Source organism: Scyliorhinus torazame, chromosome 4 (assembly GCF_047496885.1).
Source record: "Scyliorhinus torazame isolate Kashiwa2021f chromosome 4, sScyTor2.1, whole genome shotgun sequence".
Taxonomy (NCBI): domain Eukaryota; kingdom Metazoa; phylum Chordata; class Chondrichthyes; order Carcharhiniformes; family Scyliorhinidae; genus Scyliorhinus; species Scyliorhinus torazame.
In genome coordinates, this window is record NC_092710.1 from 67857409 (window position 1) to 67872902 (window position 15494).

At 47.5% G+C, this 15494-nt stretch overlaps 1 protein-coding gene across 1 annotated transcript in view; it reads right to left on the reverse strand.

Annotated features, from left to right (window-relative positions):
* LOC140411386 (uncharacterized) overlaps positions 1 to 15494 on the reverse strand; it is a 190482-nt gene that overhangs the window by 88188 nt on the left and 86800 nt on the right. The window contains 3 exon segments of the mRNA XM_072500500.1: positions 3909 to 5646; positions 8660 to 8725; positions 8815 to 8975. Of these exon segments, the coding sequence (XP_072356601.1) occupies positions 3909 to 5646; positions 8660 to 8725; positions 8815 to 8975 (1965 nt within the window).

The window sequence follows — 15494 nt, forward strand, 5'->3', positions numbered from 1 at the left end:
ATAGCGCGGGAACCAAGCCCGCGCTTCTCCCTTGGCCCCGCCCCCAATGGCCAACGCCCCATCTCCTCCACCTCCCCTCCTCCCCCCATCACCACCTGTGGGAGAGAGAAAAGTTACCACATCGCAGGACTAGTACATAAAACCCCTCTTTGCCCCCCACATTCGCCCCACCACTTTGTTCGAACGTTCTTTTTAATAACCCGCTCATTCCAGTTTTTCTTCCACAATAAAAGTCCACGCTTCATCCGCCGTCTCAAAGTAGTGGTGCCTCCCTCGATATGTGATCCACAGTCTTGCCGGTTGCAGCATTCCAAATGTTATCTTCTTTTTATGAAGCACCGCCTTGGCCCGATTAAAGCTCGCCCTCCTTCTCGCCACCTCCGCACTCCAGTCTTGATAAACGCGGATCACCGCGTTCTCCCATTTACTGCTTCGAGTTTTCTTCGCCCATCTAAGGACCATTTCTCTATCCTTAAAACGGAGGAATCTCACCACTATGGCTCTGGGAATTTCTCCTGCTCTCGGTCCTCGCGCCATCACTCGGTATGCTCCCTCCACCTCCAACGGACCCGCCGGGGCCTCCGCTCCCATTAACGAGTGCAGCATCGTGCTCACATATGCCCCGACGTCCGCTCCCTCCACACCTTCAGGAAGACCAAGAATCCTCAGGTTGTTCCTCCTTGCGTTGTTTTCCAGTGCCTCCAACCTTTCCACACATCGTTTCTGATGTGCCTCCTGCGTCTCCGTCTTCACCACCAGGCCCTGTATGTCGTCCTCATTCTCGGCTGCCATTGCCTTCACGACCCGAAGCTCTCGCTCCTGGGTCTTTTGTTCCTCCTTTAGCCCTTCGATCGCCTGTAGTATCGGGGCCAACAGCTCTTTCTTCATTTCCTTTTTGATCTCTTCCACACAGCATTTCAAGAACTCTTGTTGTTCAGGGCCCCATGTTAAACTGTCACCTTCCGACGCCATCTTGGTTTTAGCTTGCCTTCCTTGCCGCTGTTCTAAATGATCCACTGCAATCCGGCCACTTTCTCCTCCTTTTTTCATCCGTATCCAGGGGGGATTCCCTTCTGGTTTACCGCACAGTGTTTTTAGCCGTCAAAATTGCCGTTGGGGCTCCTATCAAGAGCCCAAAAGTCCGTTTCACCGGGAGCTGCCGAAACGTGCGACTCAGCTGGTCATCGCCGCACCCGGAAGTCCCCATAACCCCACTTAACCTGCACATCCCTGGACCTGCACATCCCTGGACCGTGGAAGGAAACCGTTGCACCCGGAGGAAACCCACGCAGACACGGGAAGAACGTGCAAACTCCACACAGGCAGCCACCAAAGGCTGGAATTGAACCCAGATCCCTGGCGCTATGAAGCAGCAGTGCTAGCCACTGTGCAACCCCGTAGATTGTTTTTGTTGCACTTTCTTGGAACAATAGGTTGTGAAATTAATGAAGAATAAGCTGAAGTGCCCAATTCTTTTTTTCCAATTAAGGGGCAATTTAGCACGGCCAATCTGCCTACCCTGCACATCTTTGGGTTGTGGGAGCGAGACCCACGGAGACACGAGAAGAATGTGCAAACTCTACGTGGACAGTGACCCAGGGCCGGAATCAAATCTGGGTCCTCGGCACCGTGAGGCAACAGTGCTAACCACTGGGTCACTGTGCCGTCCGATGAAGAAAAAGCTGTCTCAGGTCTAGGATAGTGTAACGAGGCAGGGTTAATCGGTAATTCCACAGGGAAATAGTGATCGTTCAAATGAATTCCATGGTAAGTCTGAAAGAGGTGTATTTCAATCGCAAATAAAAATCTTTAAATCGAAACAACGGTATGGAGGGGAGTAATGGCGATGGTTAATTGGGTAAATAGACTGAAAGGTATTGCTGTAACTTAACAGGAGAAAACATTTAACAAACATATATTCTATTGAAAAACAAATATGTAACAAGAAAGAACCATCCGTGGCTCACTCAGGAAGTTAAAGATATCATTAGACTATTATAATAGGGCAGCACGGTAGCATTGTGGACAGCACAATTGCTTCACAGCTCCAGGGTCCCAGGGTTCGATTCCCGCCTTGGGTCACTGTCTGTGCGGAGTCTGCACATTCTCCACGGGTGCTTCCACGGTTTCCTCCCACGGTCCAAAGATGTGCGGGTTAGGTGGATTGGCCATGCTAAATTGCCCATAGTGTCCAAACATTGCCCTTAGTGTTGGGCGGGGTTACTGGGTTATGGGGATTAGGTGGGGTTACTGGGTTATGGAGATAGGGTGATGGTGTTGACCTTGGGTAGGGTGCTCTTTCCAAGAGCCGGTGCAGACTCAATGGGCCGAATGGCCTCCTTCTGCACTGTAAAAAAAATTCTATGTAATAGGCTTACAGTGTTGCAAAAAGAGGATTGGGAATGTTACAGAAAACAGCAAAGTTGAAACTTTGTAAAATGGGAAAAACATAGATGTGTAAACAAGCCAGAAATATTTAAACAGATTGTAAGAGCTTTTATTTGAATGTAAAAAGGAAGAGAGCTGCTAAAGTAAACTTTGTTCCCTGAGAAGCAGACAGGAGAAATAATCACAGGGAATGAAGAAATGCCAGAGGTATTGAACAAATAGTTTGTGCCTATCTTACAGTGGAGGACACTAATTTTAATAACGGTAACCCTGGGCTAAAGAGAGAAAAAAATAAATATTAGTAGAGAATAATTATAGGAGAAACTTAAGAGACTAAAATCTGGAGTTTGGAACCACACCACACCGGGACCTGATGACCTACATTCTCGAATTCTAAAAGAGATAGTTGCGGAGAAAGTGGATGCACTAGTTATGATTTTCCAAAATTCCTTGGATTAGTGGACAGTCCAATCAGATTGGAAGTTGCCAAATGTTGCATCACTTTTCAAGTAAGGAGGAAGAGAGAAAAAGTTAACTACAGGCCAGTTAGCCTATCATCAATCACTGGGTAAATTGCTGGTATTTGTTATGAAGGAAGTCTTAACAAAGCACTGAGAAAAGCACCATCTCATTAGAACAAGACAACATGGTTTTACTGAAGGGAAATCTTGTTTGACAAATTTATTGGAGTTTTTTGAGGAGGTCGGTAATAGGGCAGATGAAGGGGAACCAGTAGATGTAGTCTACATGGATTTCCAAAAGCCCTTCGATAAGCTGCCAAAGAAAAAAGGGCAAAAGTCAAGAGAAGGACTCATGGAATAAAAACAGAAATTGCTGGGCAAACTCAGCAGGTCTGGCAGAATCGGTGGAGGGAGAGAAACGTCGAGTCCGTATGACTCTTCTTCAGAGTTTAAGTGGGGCAGATTCCTGGAAATTCCTCCTGGTTCTCCAGTGGAGTGCATTCTGGGTATAAATGTGTAACAGAGCAATTTGAGCCTTTAAAACAGCACCAGTTTCCTCATTTAAGGTATAGAAGTGGGAGCAATTTTAGATAATTAGACTTGAAAAGATCTCTTGACATTATTTTCTAACCAATATATTTCACCCTCCAATCTGGAAACCATTTAATTATTTATGGTATACAGGACTTGCATCCCCTTGTCAACCCTATACAAAGGATACAGGTGAGATGGTAAATAGCTCCCGTTTAAACAAATACTTCGATTGGCACTGGAATTTAAGGTTATAAATCGATATTATTGTACAATTATGCTGAAAAATATAAAATTGTTCAAATCACCACAAAGTGCGCCAAATAGCAACTTGTACATCATTCTTAGTTTCCACTTCAGCATTATACACTTGGCTTCTTATTCTGTAAAGTTTTTCAAACTCTATCTCTTTTCTTTGACTAAAAAGGTACTTTTTTCCCCCTTTTGTAACAGCAAAAGTTTTTTGTAACATAGCAAAAGTTTCTCCAACAACGAAAATACCAGCTATAGGACAAAACAATCAGTTACCTCAACTCCTGGCATTTGTGCAGAACAGATACCAGCCGCTGGAGTCCTTCACGCTGAATGAAGCAGAACTCTAGATCGAGGTGTTTTCTTGTATCACAGAGTCCAATGACATGAGACAGGACCGCACAGTCAATTGGGGTCAGTCGCAATTCAGTAAATGTAAGCGTTTTCACATATCCTAATGTGGAACAAGCCACTGTTTTATTCTGAGACTCAAACAGGTAATGCAATGTGTTCAGGAGGTTCCTTTTTCCAGTTTCTGTCTCTGTGTTTCCAATCTGACCTTCAACCTTCTCCTTCACCCAGTCAATCACTTGACAGATTGTTTGATGGAGAAATGCACCCAGATACTCCTCCAGAGGCCGAGCCGATTGTGGGGAGGAGAGACCAGCAACAAAACGGAGAAATATCTCAAATCGCCCGTCTTCCTTGCTCTGAGCTTCATTGAGGAGTTTGCGGATGTCTCTGGGATCCGGAGTCAGAAATTGTGCGAGTGCAGCGACAAATTCTTGGATAGTGAGGTGTGCGAATATGTAAACCACCCTCTGGGCAGAATCATCTCTCTCCAAAAGTTCCATCATGAACCCAGACAAGAACTGCGAAGGTTGCAGATTATACTTGATCAAATCTCCATTTTCAAAAACAATCTTCTTCTCAGAAACTCCCACGAAAGCCATCTCACCAAGCTTCAGAAACACATCCTGAGGGTTTTCATTCTCTGGGCTATGGTTTTTCAGAATGTTGTAAATATAGTAGGAATATAGTTGGGTGATGGTCTTGGGAACTTGCTGCTGTTTCCTGTCTCTTTGTGTAAAGGACGGACCCAGTGACAGACCAAGGATCCAGCAATAGGAAGGGTTGTAGCACATGGTGTACAGGATCTCGTTCTCCTCCACATGTTTGAAAACATCTGTTGCCACCGCCTGATCTTCAAAAAACTTGTTGAAATATTCCTTCCGTTCATCACCAACAAATCCCAGGACTTCTGCCCAGACACTGATCTCAGACTTTTCCAGTAGCTGTAATTCAGTGAGGCGGCTGGTCACTAGCACTGAACATCCTGGGAGCAGCTTGTGCTGTATTAAACTGTACACAATGTCAGACACTTCACACCAGCATTCGGGATCTGTGCACATGGACTGAGGTTCTGGATTTCTCAGATTGTCAGAAAAATCAATACTGTCCATGAATTCATCCAAACTATCAAATTTAAACAGTAATCCCTCTGGGTTCTTCCAGAGATCGTCCAGAACATTTCCAAAGTAAGGATACTGATCCAGTATCAGATTCCTCAGGTTTATTCTACAGTTAATAATGTTCAAATCCCGGAATTTGAAACTGAAAACAAATTGAAAGTGAGGGTGTATTTTCCCAGTGGCCCAGTCATAAACAATCTTTTGTACTATTGTTGTTTTTCCAATTTCCGGGACTCCACTCACTACGGCTGAACTCCCAAATTTGGATTTTCTCCAGGAAAAACTACTTTGAAACAATTGATCAGTTCGGATTTTTTCTAGTTCTCTCCGGAGGTGTTTCTCTCTCCACTCTTCATGGTCTCGGCCTCTTGCCAGCAGTTCATGTTCTACAAGTGTCCGATCTCGAACATTAGGAATGACTGTTAACTCAGCGTATCGATCAACCAGCTGGAAAATCTTAACCTTCTCCTTTATTAGGATAGTGTTCACTCTCAGTGTTTCATTTTGTACCCTAAGTGTCACCTTGTGCTTCTGTTGGACAGCTTCAATTAGAATAGAGAGTGGTTTTCAATGTTAGTTGTATTAATATAACCTCTCAACTTCATTTTGCTGAAGCGACAGATTTAATTCAATAAAAACTCAAGTGAATGGAAAGTTCACTTGAAAGTGATCAACACTGAGAAAATTCTGACATGATTCTATATTTATTGAACAGATGATCTTCTGTTTCTGTTAATGAGTCTTGTCGAGCTAGCTCTGTACGAGAGACATCACAAATTCACACGTGATGCTGATTATACTACATTAGAGAATATAGTAGTTCAATCTTTGAATCCTTCAGTGGTGTTTATATTCTGCAGTAATGGGAAATAGAGCACTGGATATCGGTAGGGGATCAGTACCAAGATTGATCTGGAGTCCCATTGCTACCACATCAGACCTTTTGCAGATTACCTGGGATGTTGTGTTCAGTGAAAGGGGAACAAGACTGAATGGACAAAGGTGTACAATCTGACAGTGCTGGGTTTCTGTGAACTATGATCATCTAAAGCCAGATTAGCATCAGAGCTCCACCACAGCTGAAACTCTGATCAGTTACCTCTAGCTCAGCTATTTTTATATTTGCCTGGTCTTTTCTTTTAATGCTTCATTAGATTGCATTATCGCCAAAGATAGGAGGGAAAAGATTAATGCGGGCAAAGGTAACCCTTACTATCTGCCTCAGGCACTGCCCTTTGCTTGTGAGCACAAAGCAACTTTGAGGCACATTGGAGGATTGTATTAAGATGAAACTACATATCACATTCTAAAACCAGGTTTCACAGTGTATCAGGATCCTGCCAGGTGTGTACGGGGTTTTACAGTGTAGCAGAACCCTGCCAGGATGTGTACAGGGATTCACCAGGTAGATCAGGATCCTGTCAGTGTGTATAGGATTTCAGAGTACCAGAACCCTGCCAGATATGGACAGGGTCTAACAGTGCATGCGGATCTAAGTTTTAAGTCTTCACAGACAACAGTAATGAACAGTTTGATTAAATGAAATAGTGAGGGTGCTATATTCTGGCTCTTTTTGCTGATGGGATCTTTCAGTCCCACCGACAGCGACCCCTCACCGTGGATTTCCTAGTGGTTTTGGAGGTTTGGGGGGAGGGGGGGAAAGAGAGAGAGAAAGAGAGAGAGAGTTGGATTCAAAGCAAAATTCCACTGACAACAGCCGGATCAGAAGATCCCACCATCAGCCAACGGCACACAACCTCCTGTCGTCGATTAAAATGCCATTGGAGGGGCATAGCAAACCGCCCACAACGCGTTGATGTGTTGCTGGATATTTACAGGACAGGACAGACACTGAATAAATTGTACCTTGAATCTACAGAAAATAGTTGAGGATTTGTGGCCGACCCAGACAACCTAGAATATTGATTCCACATCCTTTGAACATCTGGCTCCCAAATTCTTACCTTCTCTAAACAAATGGCTAAATGAACATTTGAGTATTTTAACAGATGTGAGATTCCACCTACAACACCATATCAGGCCGTCCACTTTCACCTTCAGAACACTGCCTGACGACACCCCTGCCTCACCTCATCTGGTGCTCAAACTCTCATCCATTCCTTTATCTTGAAATTTGAGTAATTTCTGGTACTCACTCCTGACTGACCTCCCATCATATACCCTCCATACACTTAACCCAACCAAAACTGTTTTCTATGCCCTAACTTGCACCAAGTCCAATTCACCCATCACATACATGCTTATTGACCGACGTTCACAGATGACGAATGCATAATTTAAAAATTCTCATCATAGTTTTAAAATCCTTCCACGGCCTTGTCCTTCCTACAATCCTGTAAGTTCTCCACAATCCAATTCTGGCTATTTTTGCAGTACCACTGTTAACCAATTAATCATTGTGGCCATGTGTTCTTCAGTTGCAGAAACCTATGGTCCAGAATTTCTTTCCCAAATCTTTCCACCTCCCTACTTCTCTTTTCCACTTTAAGATACCGTAAGAAGTCTTACAACACCAAGTTGAAGTACAACAGGTTTGTTTGGCATCACTAGCTTTCGGAGCGTAGCTCCTTCATCAGGTGAGTGATGAAGGAGCTTTCCTCCAAAAGCTAGTGATTCCAATCAAACCTGTTGGACTTTAACCTGGTGTTGTAAGACTTCTTACTGTGCCCACCCCAGTCCAACACTGGCATCTCCACATCATGGCTACCATCGACACTTTAAAGATGTAAATTAGGCCCGACTTTACTCTCAGATGGAACGCACACCTTGCCCAAATTGAGGCCATTGGCCACTTTTCCCACCCAGCCTTAACTTTTAGATTGATGGTAGGGTTAACCTGGCATGGAGGAAGCCCAAAAGACAACAGGTTTTGATCTTGGGCATGCGATGTTAGGCATTCCAATTACATGTCAAATTGATGTTAAGTATCCAATAATTGACACTGATATGTAAAGGGTTGCAGGTGGCACTTGGTGTGGTGATAGAGCTTTGTAAAGAGTGTGTTCAAGGAAAAATAAAGGTGGCTTGGGAAAGAAGCAGAACACTTGACTCTTTATCAACAGCAGCCCTAAACTAATAGGCGATGCCTTCAGCTTTTGACGGTTTCTCTCCCCACCCCACACTTTAGGTCCAATAGTCACAGGACCCCTCCCCACCCCACATTGCCCCCCCGACATCCCAATCAACCCCTTTGCAGCCCTTCAGGCCTTTACTATCCTACCCACCGTGGGACCGCTTAAACTCACCTTCAGTTCCAGGATTTGCGCCAAGGCAATTGTCTGAATTTCCTCTCCATCCACTGCAGCTCATCGCTGCAGGGTTCCCCACCAACCTTTTGGCTGACGGGAAGGGAAACCCTGCCATCCAAAAAATTCAGGCCTTAATCTTTGCCAGAAGAGTCTGATGCTCCCTTCTGCAGCTTGAATCACATTTTATTTGTTGATGCTCCTGCCGAGCACCTTGGAAAGTTTTACCAAGTTAAAGATGCCACGTAAACACAAAATTGTTTTTTGTAATATCCACTTAATCATTTACCTTTCAAGTGATTGGGTGCTTCAGATAAACCTTGTGCGATGTTCATATAATCAAATGGATCAGAACCTGTATAAATCATTTAAATGTCACAATGTTATTAAAATAATCTGTAGCCAAGTCTGAAATAATTAATTTAGTGCGTGATTTTACTGTACCAAGTTCTTGTATTTCGTTCAGTATTTTATCCAACTTTGGAACGCCGCGGCGCAATTTCACAAAGGATTCCCACACCACTCTTCGGGCATGAGACCCTTTCTCCATCACCAGATTGAGGAGAAGTTTGGAACTGCCCACCCGGTTTCCCCTCAGTGATTTTCTGTAATGAATAATAATGAATATACGGTATGAAAAACAACACTGACAATGAGGAAGAAAGATCTGCTCAGTGATGGGATTTCCAGTTATTTTGAGCACTGATAGCAGTTACTGGGTTGGGTCCTGATCCATGGTGAACATGGGTGAAAATTCTATAAATATCGTAATTCAATCATCAACGAGGTCACACTTAATTCCTGATGCCACACTTTATGATTTACTCAGAAATAAAACAGCAGTGTATCAGAACTCAGGGGTCAGGGAAAGGACAATTCTGGAAGTGAGAAAAGCAGCTAGAAGTTTAGCACTATCTAAACAATCCTGGTTGATTTATTGGCCAGGAAAATAAGAGCAATACGAAGAGTGGTGGAAGTCCAAGCAATTCAAACACTGTTCCCCATGATATTTGAAATATGTAAAATCGTTATTTTCCACACCCACAGCCAGTGTGAAACCTCAATAATACGGGACACATTTCCAATGTAGGCAACACGTACAACAGCTTACAATCAGAGCTGTATTGCTGTTACAATGTATAGTTATGGTGTTACCAATTTTGAGAAAACAGTTTTTAAAGATTACATTTTTTTGAAGTGGACTTCGAGGAGGTCAGAATCACAGTGCAGAAGAGATCTTTCGGCCTATCGGGTCTGCACCGACACGTGAAAAACTCCTGATCGACCGACCTAATCCCATCTCCCAACATTTGGATCCAACATAGTTTTGAATGTTATGACGTGCCAAGTGCTCATCCAGGTACTTTTTAAAGGATGTGAGGCAACCTGCCTATCCCACCCGCCCCAGTCAGTGCATTCCAGACCATCACCACCCTCGGTGTAAAAAGGTTTTTCCTCAAATTCCCCATAAACCCCTCACATTGAATTTGTGTCCCCTCATGACTTACACTTCAATTAAGGAGAACTACTGCTCCCGGTCCACCCTGTCCATGCCCCTCAATCTTGTACACCTCGTTCAGGTCACCCCTCAGTCTTTTCTGCTTCAACAAATCTATCCAACCTGTCTTCGTAACTTAAAATGTTCCATCCCAGGCAACATTCTGATGAATCTGCTCTGCACCCCCTCAAGTGCAATTATATCCTTCCTATAATGTGGTAACCAGAACTCCACACAGTACTCCAGCTGTGGCCTCACCAAAGTCCTATACAACTCCAAAATGGCCCTTCTGCTTTTGTAATCGAAGCCTCGATTAATAAAGGCAAGTGTCCCACATGCTTTTTCACCAACTGATTAACCTGCCCTTTTGCCTTCAGAGTTCTATGGACAAACACGTCAAGGTCCCTTTGTTCCTCAGAGCTTCGTACTGTCATGCTGTTCATTGAATACTTCCGTAAAATTACTCCTTGCAAAGTTTATCACCTCTCACTTTTCAGGATTAAATTCCATCTGCCCATTCCATCGATATCTACCCGTAACCCACGCAACCTCACTGTTAACCACCCAACAAATGTTGGTCATCCGCAAACTGCTCCTCCCCCCCCCCCCCGCCCCCCCCCCCCCCCCCCCCCACAAAATAGTCATCAGTGTTGTTTATATATATCATTAATAATAGGTGACCCAGCGCAGATCCATGTGGTACACCACTGGCTTCCAGTCACGAAAACAGCAGCGTCATCAGCCTCAGTCTCCTACAACTAAGCCAATTTTAAAATCAACTTCACCAAATTACTGTGTATCCCATGTGCATTTGCGTTCTTTACAGGTCTCCCATGTGGGACCTGGTCAAAGGCTTTGCTGAAATCCATATAAACTACATCAACTGCACTACCCTCAACACCACACCTGGTCCCCCACTCAAAAAATTCAATCAAATTTGTTCGGCATGACCTTCCTCTGACAAAGCTATGCTGAATATCCCGGATCAAAACTTGCCTCTCCAAGTGAAGGTAGTTTCTCTCCTCCAGAACTTTCTCCAATAGTTTTCCTACCATTGATGTGAAACTCACTAGTCTTCCCTGGCTCATCACTATAACTCTTCTTAAAATAGTAGAACCACATTAGCTGTTCTCCAGTCCCCTGGCACTTCATCAATGCCAAAGAAGAATTAAAAATGTGGGTCTGAGCCCCTGAAATCTTCTCCCTCACCTCTCAAATCATCCTGGGACAGAATTCATCCGGATCTGGAGATTTGTCCACTTTTAAGCCTGCCAACACCTCCAATATTTTGTCACTCCATATGTCAATTTGTTCAAGAACTTTGCAGTCTCTCTCCCAGAGTTCCATACCTACATCTTCATTCTCTTGGGTGAAGACGAAGGTGAAGTACTCGTCCAACACCCTTCCAATGTTCTCTGGCTCCACCCACAGATTGTCCCCTCGTCCCAAATGGGCCCTCCTCGTTTCCTGGTTATCCTCTTCTGGTTGATATACTTAGAATGATAGAATCCCTACAGTACAGAAGTAGGCCATTCGGCCCACCGAGTCTGCACCGGCCCACTGAAAGAGCACTCTTTCCCAGCCCTATCCCTGTAACCCCACCTAACTTGCGCATCTTTGGACACTATGGGACAATTTAGCAGGGCCAATCCACATAACCTGCACTTGTTTGAAGAGCGGAAGGCTGCCAGAGCACCTGGAGGAAACCCACGCAGACACAGGAAGAATGTGCAACACGGCACACAGTCACCCAAGGTCGGAATTGAACTCTGGTCTCTGGCGCTGAGGCAGCAGTGCTAGCCGTTGTGCCACCGTGCTGCCCACTTAAAAAATATCTTGGGATTTTCTGTACTTCTACCAGCCAGAGTTTTCTTATATCTCCTTTTTGCTCTCCTACTTGCTTTCTTAAGATCCACCCTGCACTTTTTGTACTCTATTAATGTCTCCGCTGATTTACTCCTTGTACCTGCTGAAAACTTCTCTTTGCCTTCTCATCGTATCCCGAATATAATACATGGGCTTGTTACTCCTTCCCATCACCCAACAGGGAACATTTTGGGCCTGTACCTTCCCCATTCCCATTTTGAATGCCCCCCACTGCTCTTTTCTAGATATCCCCACAAGTCGCTGTTCTCAGTCTACCGTGGCAAGATTCTGAATTATTTCACAAAAATCCACGCTCTCCTGATCCAAAACTTCTGCAACTTGTCCATAACAAGCTTAAATTGTATTGTGCTGTGGTCGCTATCACTAAAATGCTCCACCCACCGCCACCTCAACCACCTGTCTGGCTTCATTCCACCAAATTAGATCCTGCTCTGCATGTCCTTTGTAGCACCCTCTACACATTGACCTAAAGGTTTCGCCCGTATACAATAAGAAATCCACTCCATCTAAGCCCTTAACACTATGACGACTTCCGATTGCGGCTATGCAGAGCTAAGTCGCATGTTCGGCAGCTCCCGCTAGAAACTGACTTTTGGGCGCTTTTTAGGGCCCCCAACGGTACTTTTTCGGCGATTCCCAGTGTGGGAAGGGGACAGCAATATTCCCCTGGCACTATATGGATTGGACCAGCAGTGGAGCGGTGAAAAAAGTGGAATTGGAGCAGAGAAAGGTGCGAGGGAGGAAGACAAAGACAGCGGCAGGTGGAGAGCAGGCAGCGTGGGCGCAGTTGTCACAGGAGCAGCAGGAGTTCCTCCAGCGCTGCTTCACGGAGCTGAAGGCAGAGCTGCTGGAGCCGATGAAGGCGTCAATTGACAAGCTGCTTGAGACTCAGACGGCCAAGGGGCGGTGATCCGGGAGGTCTGGCAAAAGGTCTCGGAGAATGAGGACGAGATCTTGGGCCTGGCGGTGAAGGTGGAGGCGCACAAGGCGCTCCATAAGAAATGGCAGGCGAAATTCGAGGACATGGAGAACCGGTCGAGAAGAAAGAATCTGCGGATTCTGGGTCTCCCGGAGGGGCTGGGAGAATCGGATTTCGGACCTACGTGGTCATCATGTTGAATACACTGATGGGCGCGGGGGCCTTCCAAGGGCCCCTGGAGCTGGAGGGGGCCCATCGAGTGCTGGCGAGGAGGCCCAAGCCCTGCGAGCCGCTGCGGGCGGTGCTGGTGCGGTTCCACCGTTTCGTGGACAGAGAATGTGTCTTAAGGTGGGCCAAGAAAGAGCGGAGCAGCAGGTAGGAGAACGCAGAGGTCCGGATTTATCAGGACTGGAGCGTGGAGGTGGCTAAGAAGAGGGCCGGGTACAATCGGGCTAAGGCTGCATCGGAGAGGGGTGAGGTTCGGCATGTTGCAGCCGGCGCGACTGTGGGTCACCTACAGGGATCGTCACCATTACTTCGAGGCGCCGGAGGAGGCGTGGACCTTTATTCAGGCCGAAAAGCTGGACTCGGATTGAGGGCTGGGGACGAAGGGATGCTGAGGGGGGATGGTTGGGACTATTGTGTCGTGTTTTGGGGGGGATTGTGCGGTTGGTTGGGCAATGTTTCTTCTCAGTCTGTCGGGTGGGTTCGTAGGGGCAGATATAGGCCTATGGGCGTCGGTGGCTGGAAATGGAAATGGGGCCCCACGGGGGGGGGGCGAATGAGGCCCGAGCTGGGAAAATTGGGACTGGGCCTCGAAAGGAAGCTGCGCGGAGGCGGGGTCGGGTGGGTGGAAAGCACAGGCTTTTTCCCCACGCTGGCAGTGGAAGGGGGTGGGGTTGGGGGGGGCGGGGGGGGCCCATTGACGGACAGGAGGGGGGAGTGGAGACTCCCACACTGGGGGGGTTGATGGAGTGGCGGGAGTGGCCGGGGTCAGCAGGAGTCGGCTGTCTCACGGGAGTGCAATGGGGGGAGCAATGCTGCTAGGGCGAGACCTGGCTGGGGCGGGGGGGGGGGGGGACACCGAGTTGCTGCTGGAATGGCGAAGGGGAGCTGGAGTCTGTAGAGGAGGTCGGGGCGGGGGTCTGCCACTGGGGGAAACGGGAAGTGCGGGGGGCGTGGGCACGTGGCTGGTCTAGAAAGGGTTATGGCTAATCGGCGGGCAGCCCCCTGATCCAGCTGATAACCTGGAATAGGGGGGGGGCGGGCGGGGGGGGGGGGGGGGGGGTGGAGGGGGGGGGGAAGCGGGACGTCAACACGGTGCTGGATCCGGCATTGGATCGTTCTAGGTCTAGGACGGGCAAGGAGGCCGGCGGCTGCCAAGGTGCTGAGGAGTGGATCCGTGGAGGTTTGCGAGGCCGGGGACCAGGGAATTCTCATTCTTCTTCCATGTTCAAAAGGCCTACTCTCGGATTGACTTTTTTGTAATGAGCAGGGCGCTGATTCCGAGGGTAGAGGACACGGAGTATTCGGCGATAGCCATCTCTGACCATGCCCCGCATTAGGTGGACCTCGAGCTGGGGGAGGAGAGGGACCAGCGCCCGCTGTGGCGCTTGGAGGTGGGGTTGTTGGCGGAAGAGGTGGTGAGTGGGCGGGTCCAGGGGTGTACAGAAAGGTACCTGGAGGCCAATGATAATGGAGAGGTGCAGGTAGGGGTGGTCTGGGAGGCGTTGAAGGCAGAGATCAGGGGTGAGTTGATCTCTATTAGGGCCCACAGAGAGTTGAAGGAGAGGATAGAGAGGGAGAGGCCAGTGGGGGAGATGGCGAGGGTGGACAGGAGGTATTCAGAGGCCCCCGAGGAGGGACTACTCAAGGAGCGATGAAGCCTCCAGGCCGAGATCGACCTGTTGACCACCAGGAAGGCGGAGGTGCAGTGGAGGAAGGCGCAAGGGGCGGCGTACGAGTACGGAGTGAAGGCTAGCCGGATGCTGGCACACCAGCTTCGGAAGCGGGAGGCAGCGAGGGAGATCGGGGAAGTTAGGGATGGAGGGAGGAGCACGGTGCGAATTGCGGTGGGTATTAATGGGGCCTTCAGGGACTTTTACGAGGGACTGTATCGGTCTGAGCCCCAATCGGAGGAGGGGGGGAATGGGTCGCTTTCTGGACCAGCTGAGGTTCCCGAGAGTAGAGGAGGGGCAGGTGGCGGGGCTAGGGGCGCCGGTTCGGTTGGAGGAACTGGTCAAGGGACTGGGGAGTATGCAGGCGGGGAAGGCACCGGGGCCAGATGGGTTCCCGGTGGAATTCTATAGGCCGTACATGGACCTGTTGGACTCGCTGTTGGTAAGGACTTTCAACGAGGCAAGGGAGGGTGGTTTCCTGCCCCCGACGATGTCGAGGGCGCTGATTTCTCTAATTCTGAAGTGGGACAAGGACCCTGTACAGTGCGGATCGTATAGGCCAATTTCACTTCTTAATGTGGATGCGAAACTGCTAGCCAAGGTATTGGCCATGAGGATTGAGGACTGTGTTCCGGGGGTCATACACGAGGATCAGACGGGTTTTGTGAAAGGGAGGCAGATGAATACCAACGTACGTATGAGAAATCTTAATTCTTTACCCGTCAGTCTGGCCTCAATAAAACTCGAGATGGATTTGCAGGCATAGCATTAGTTATTTTTATTTGACTTGCAAGTCTGATTCGTTTCTCACAGACACAGAACTTGTCTCCTGGACTCCTGGAAAACGAATGAAGAAGGAGACAAAGGGATTTCTGCAAATACATTTAAATGGCATCACGTTTCACATACATGATTCCAGAGG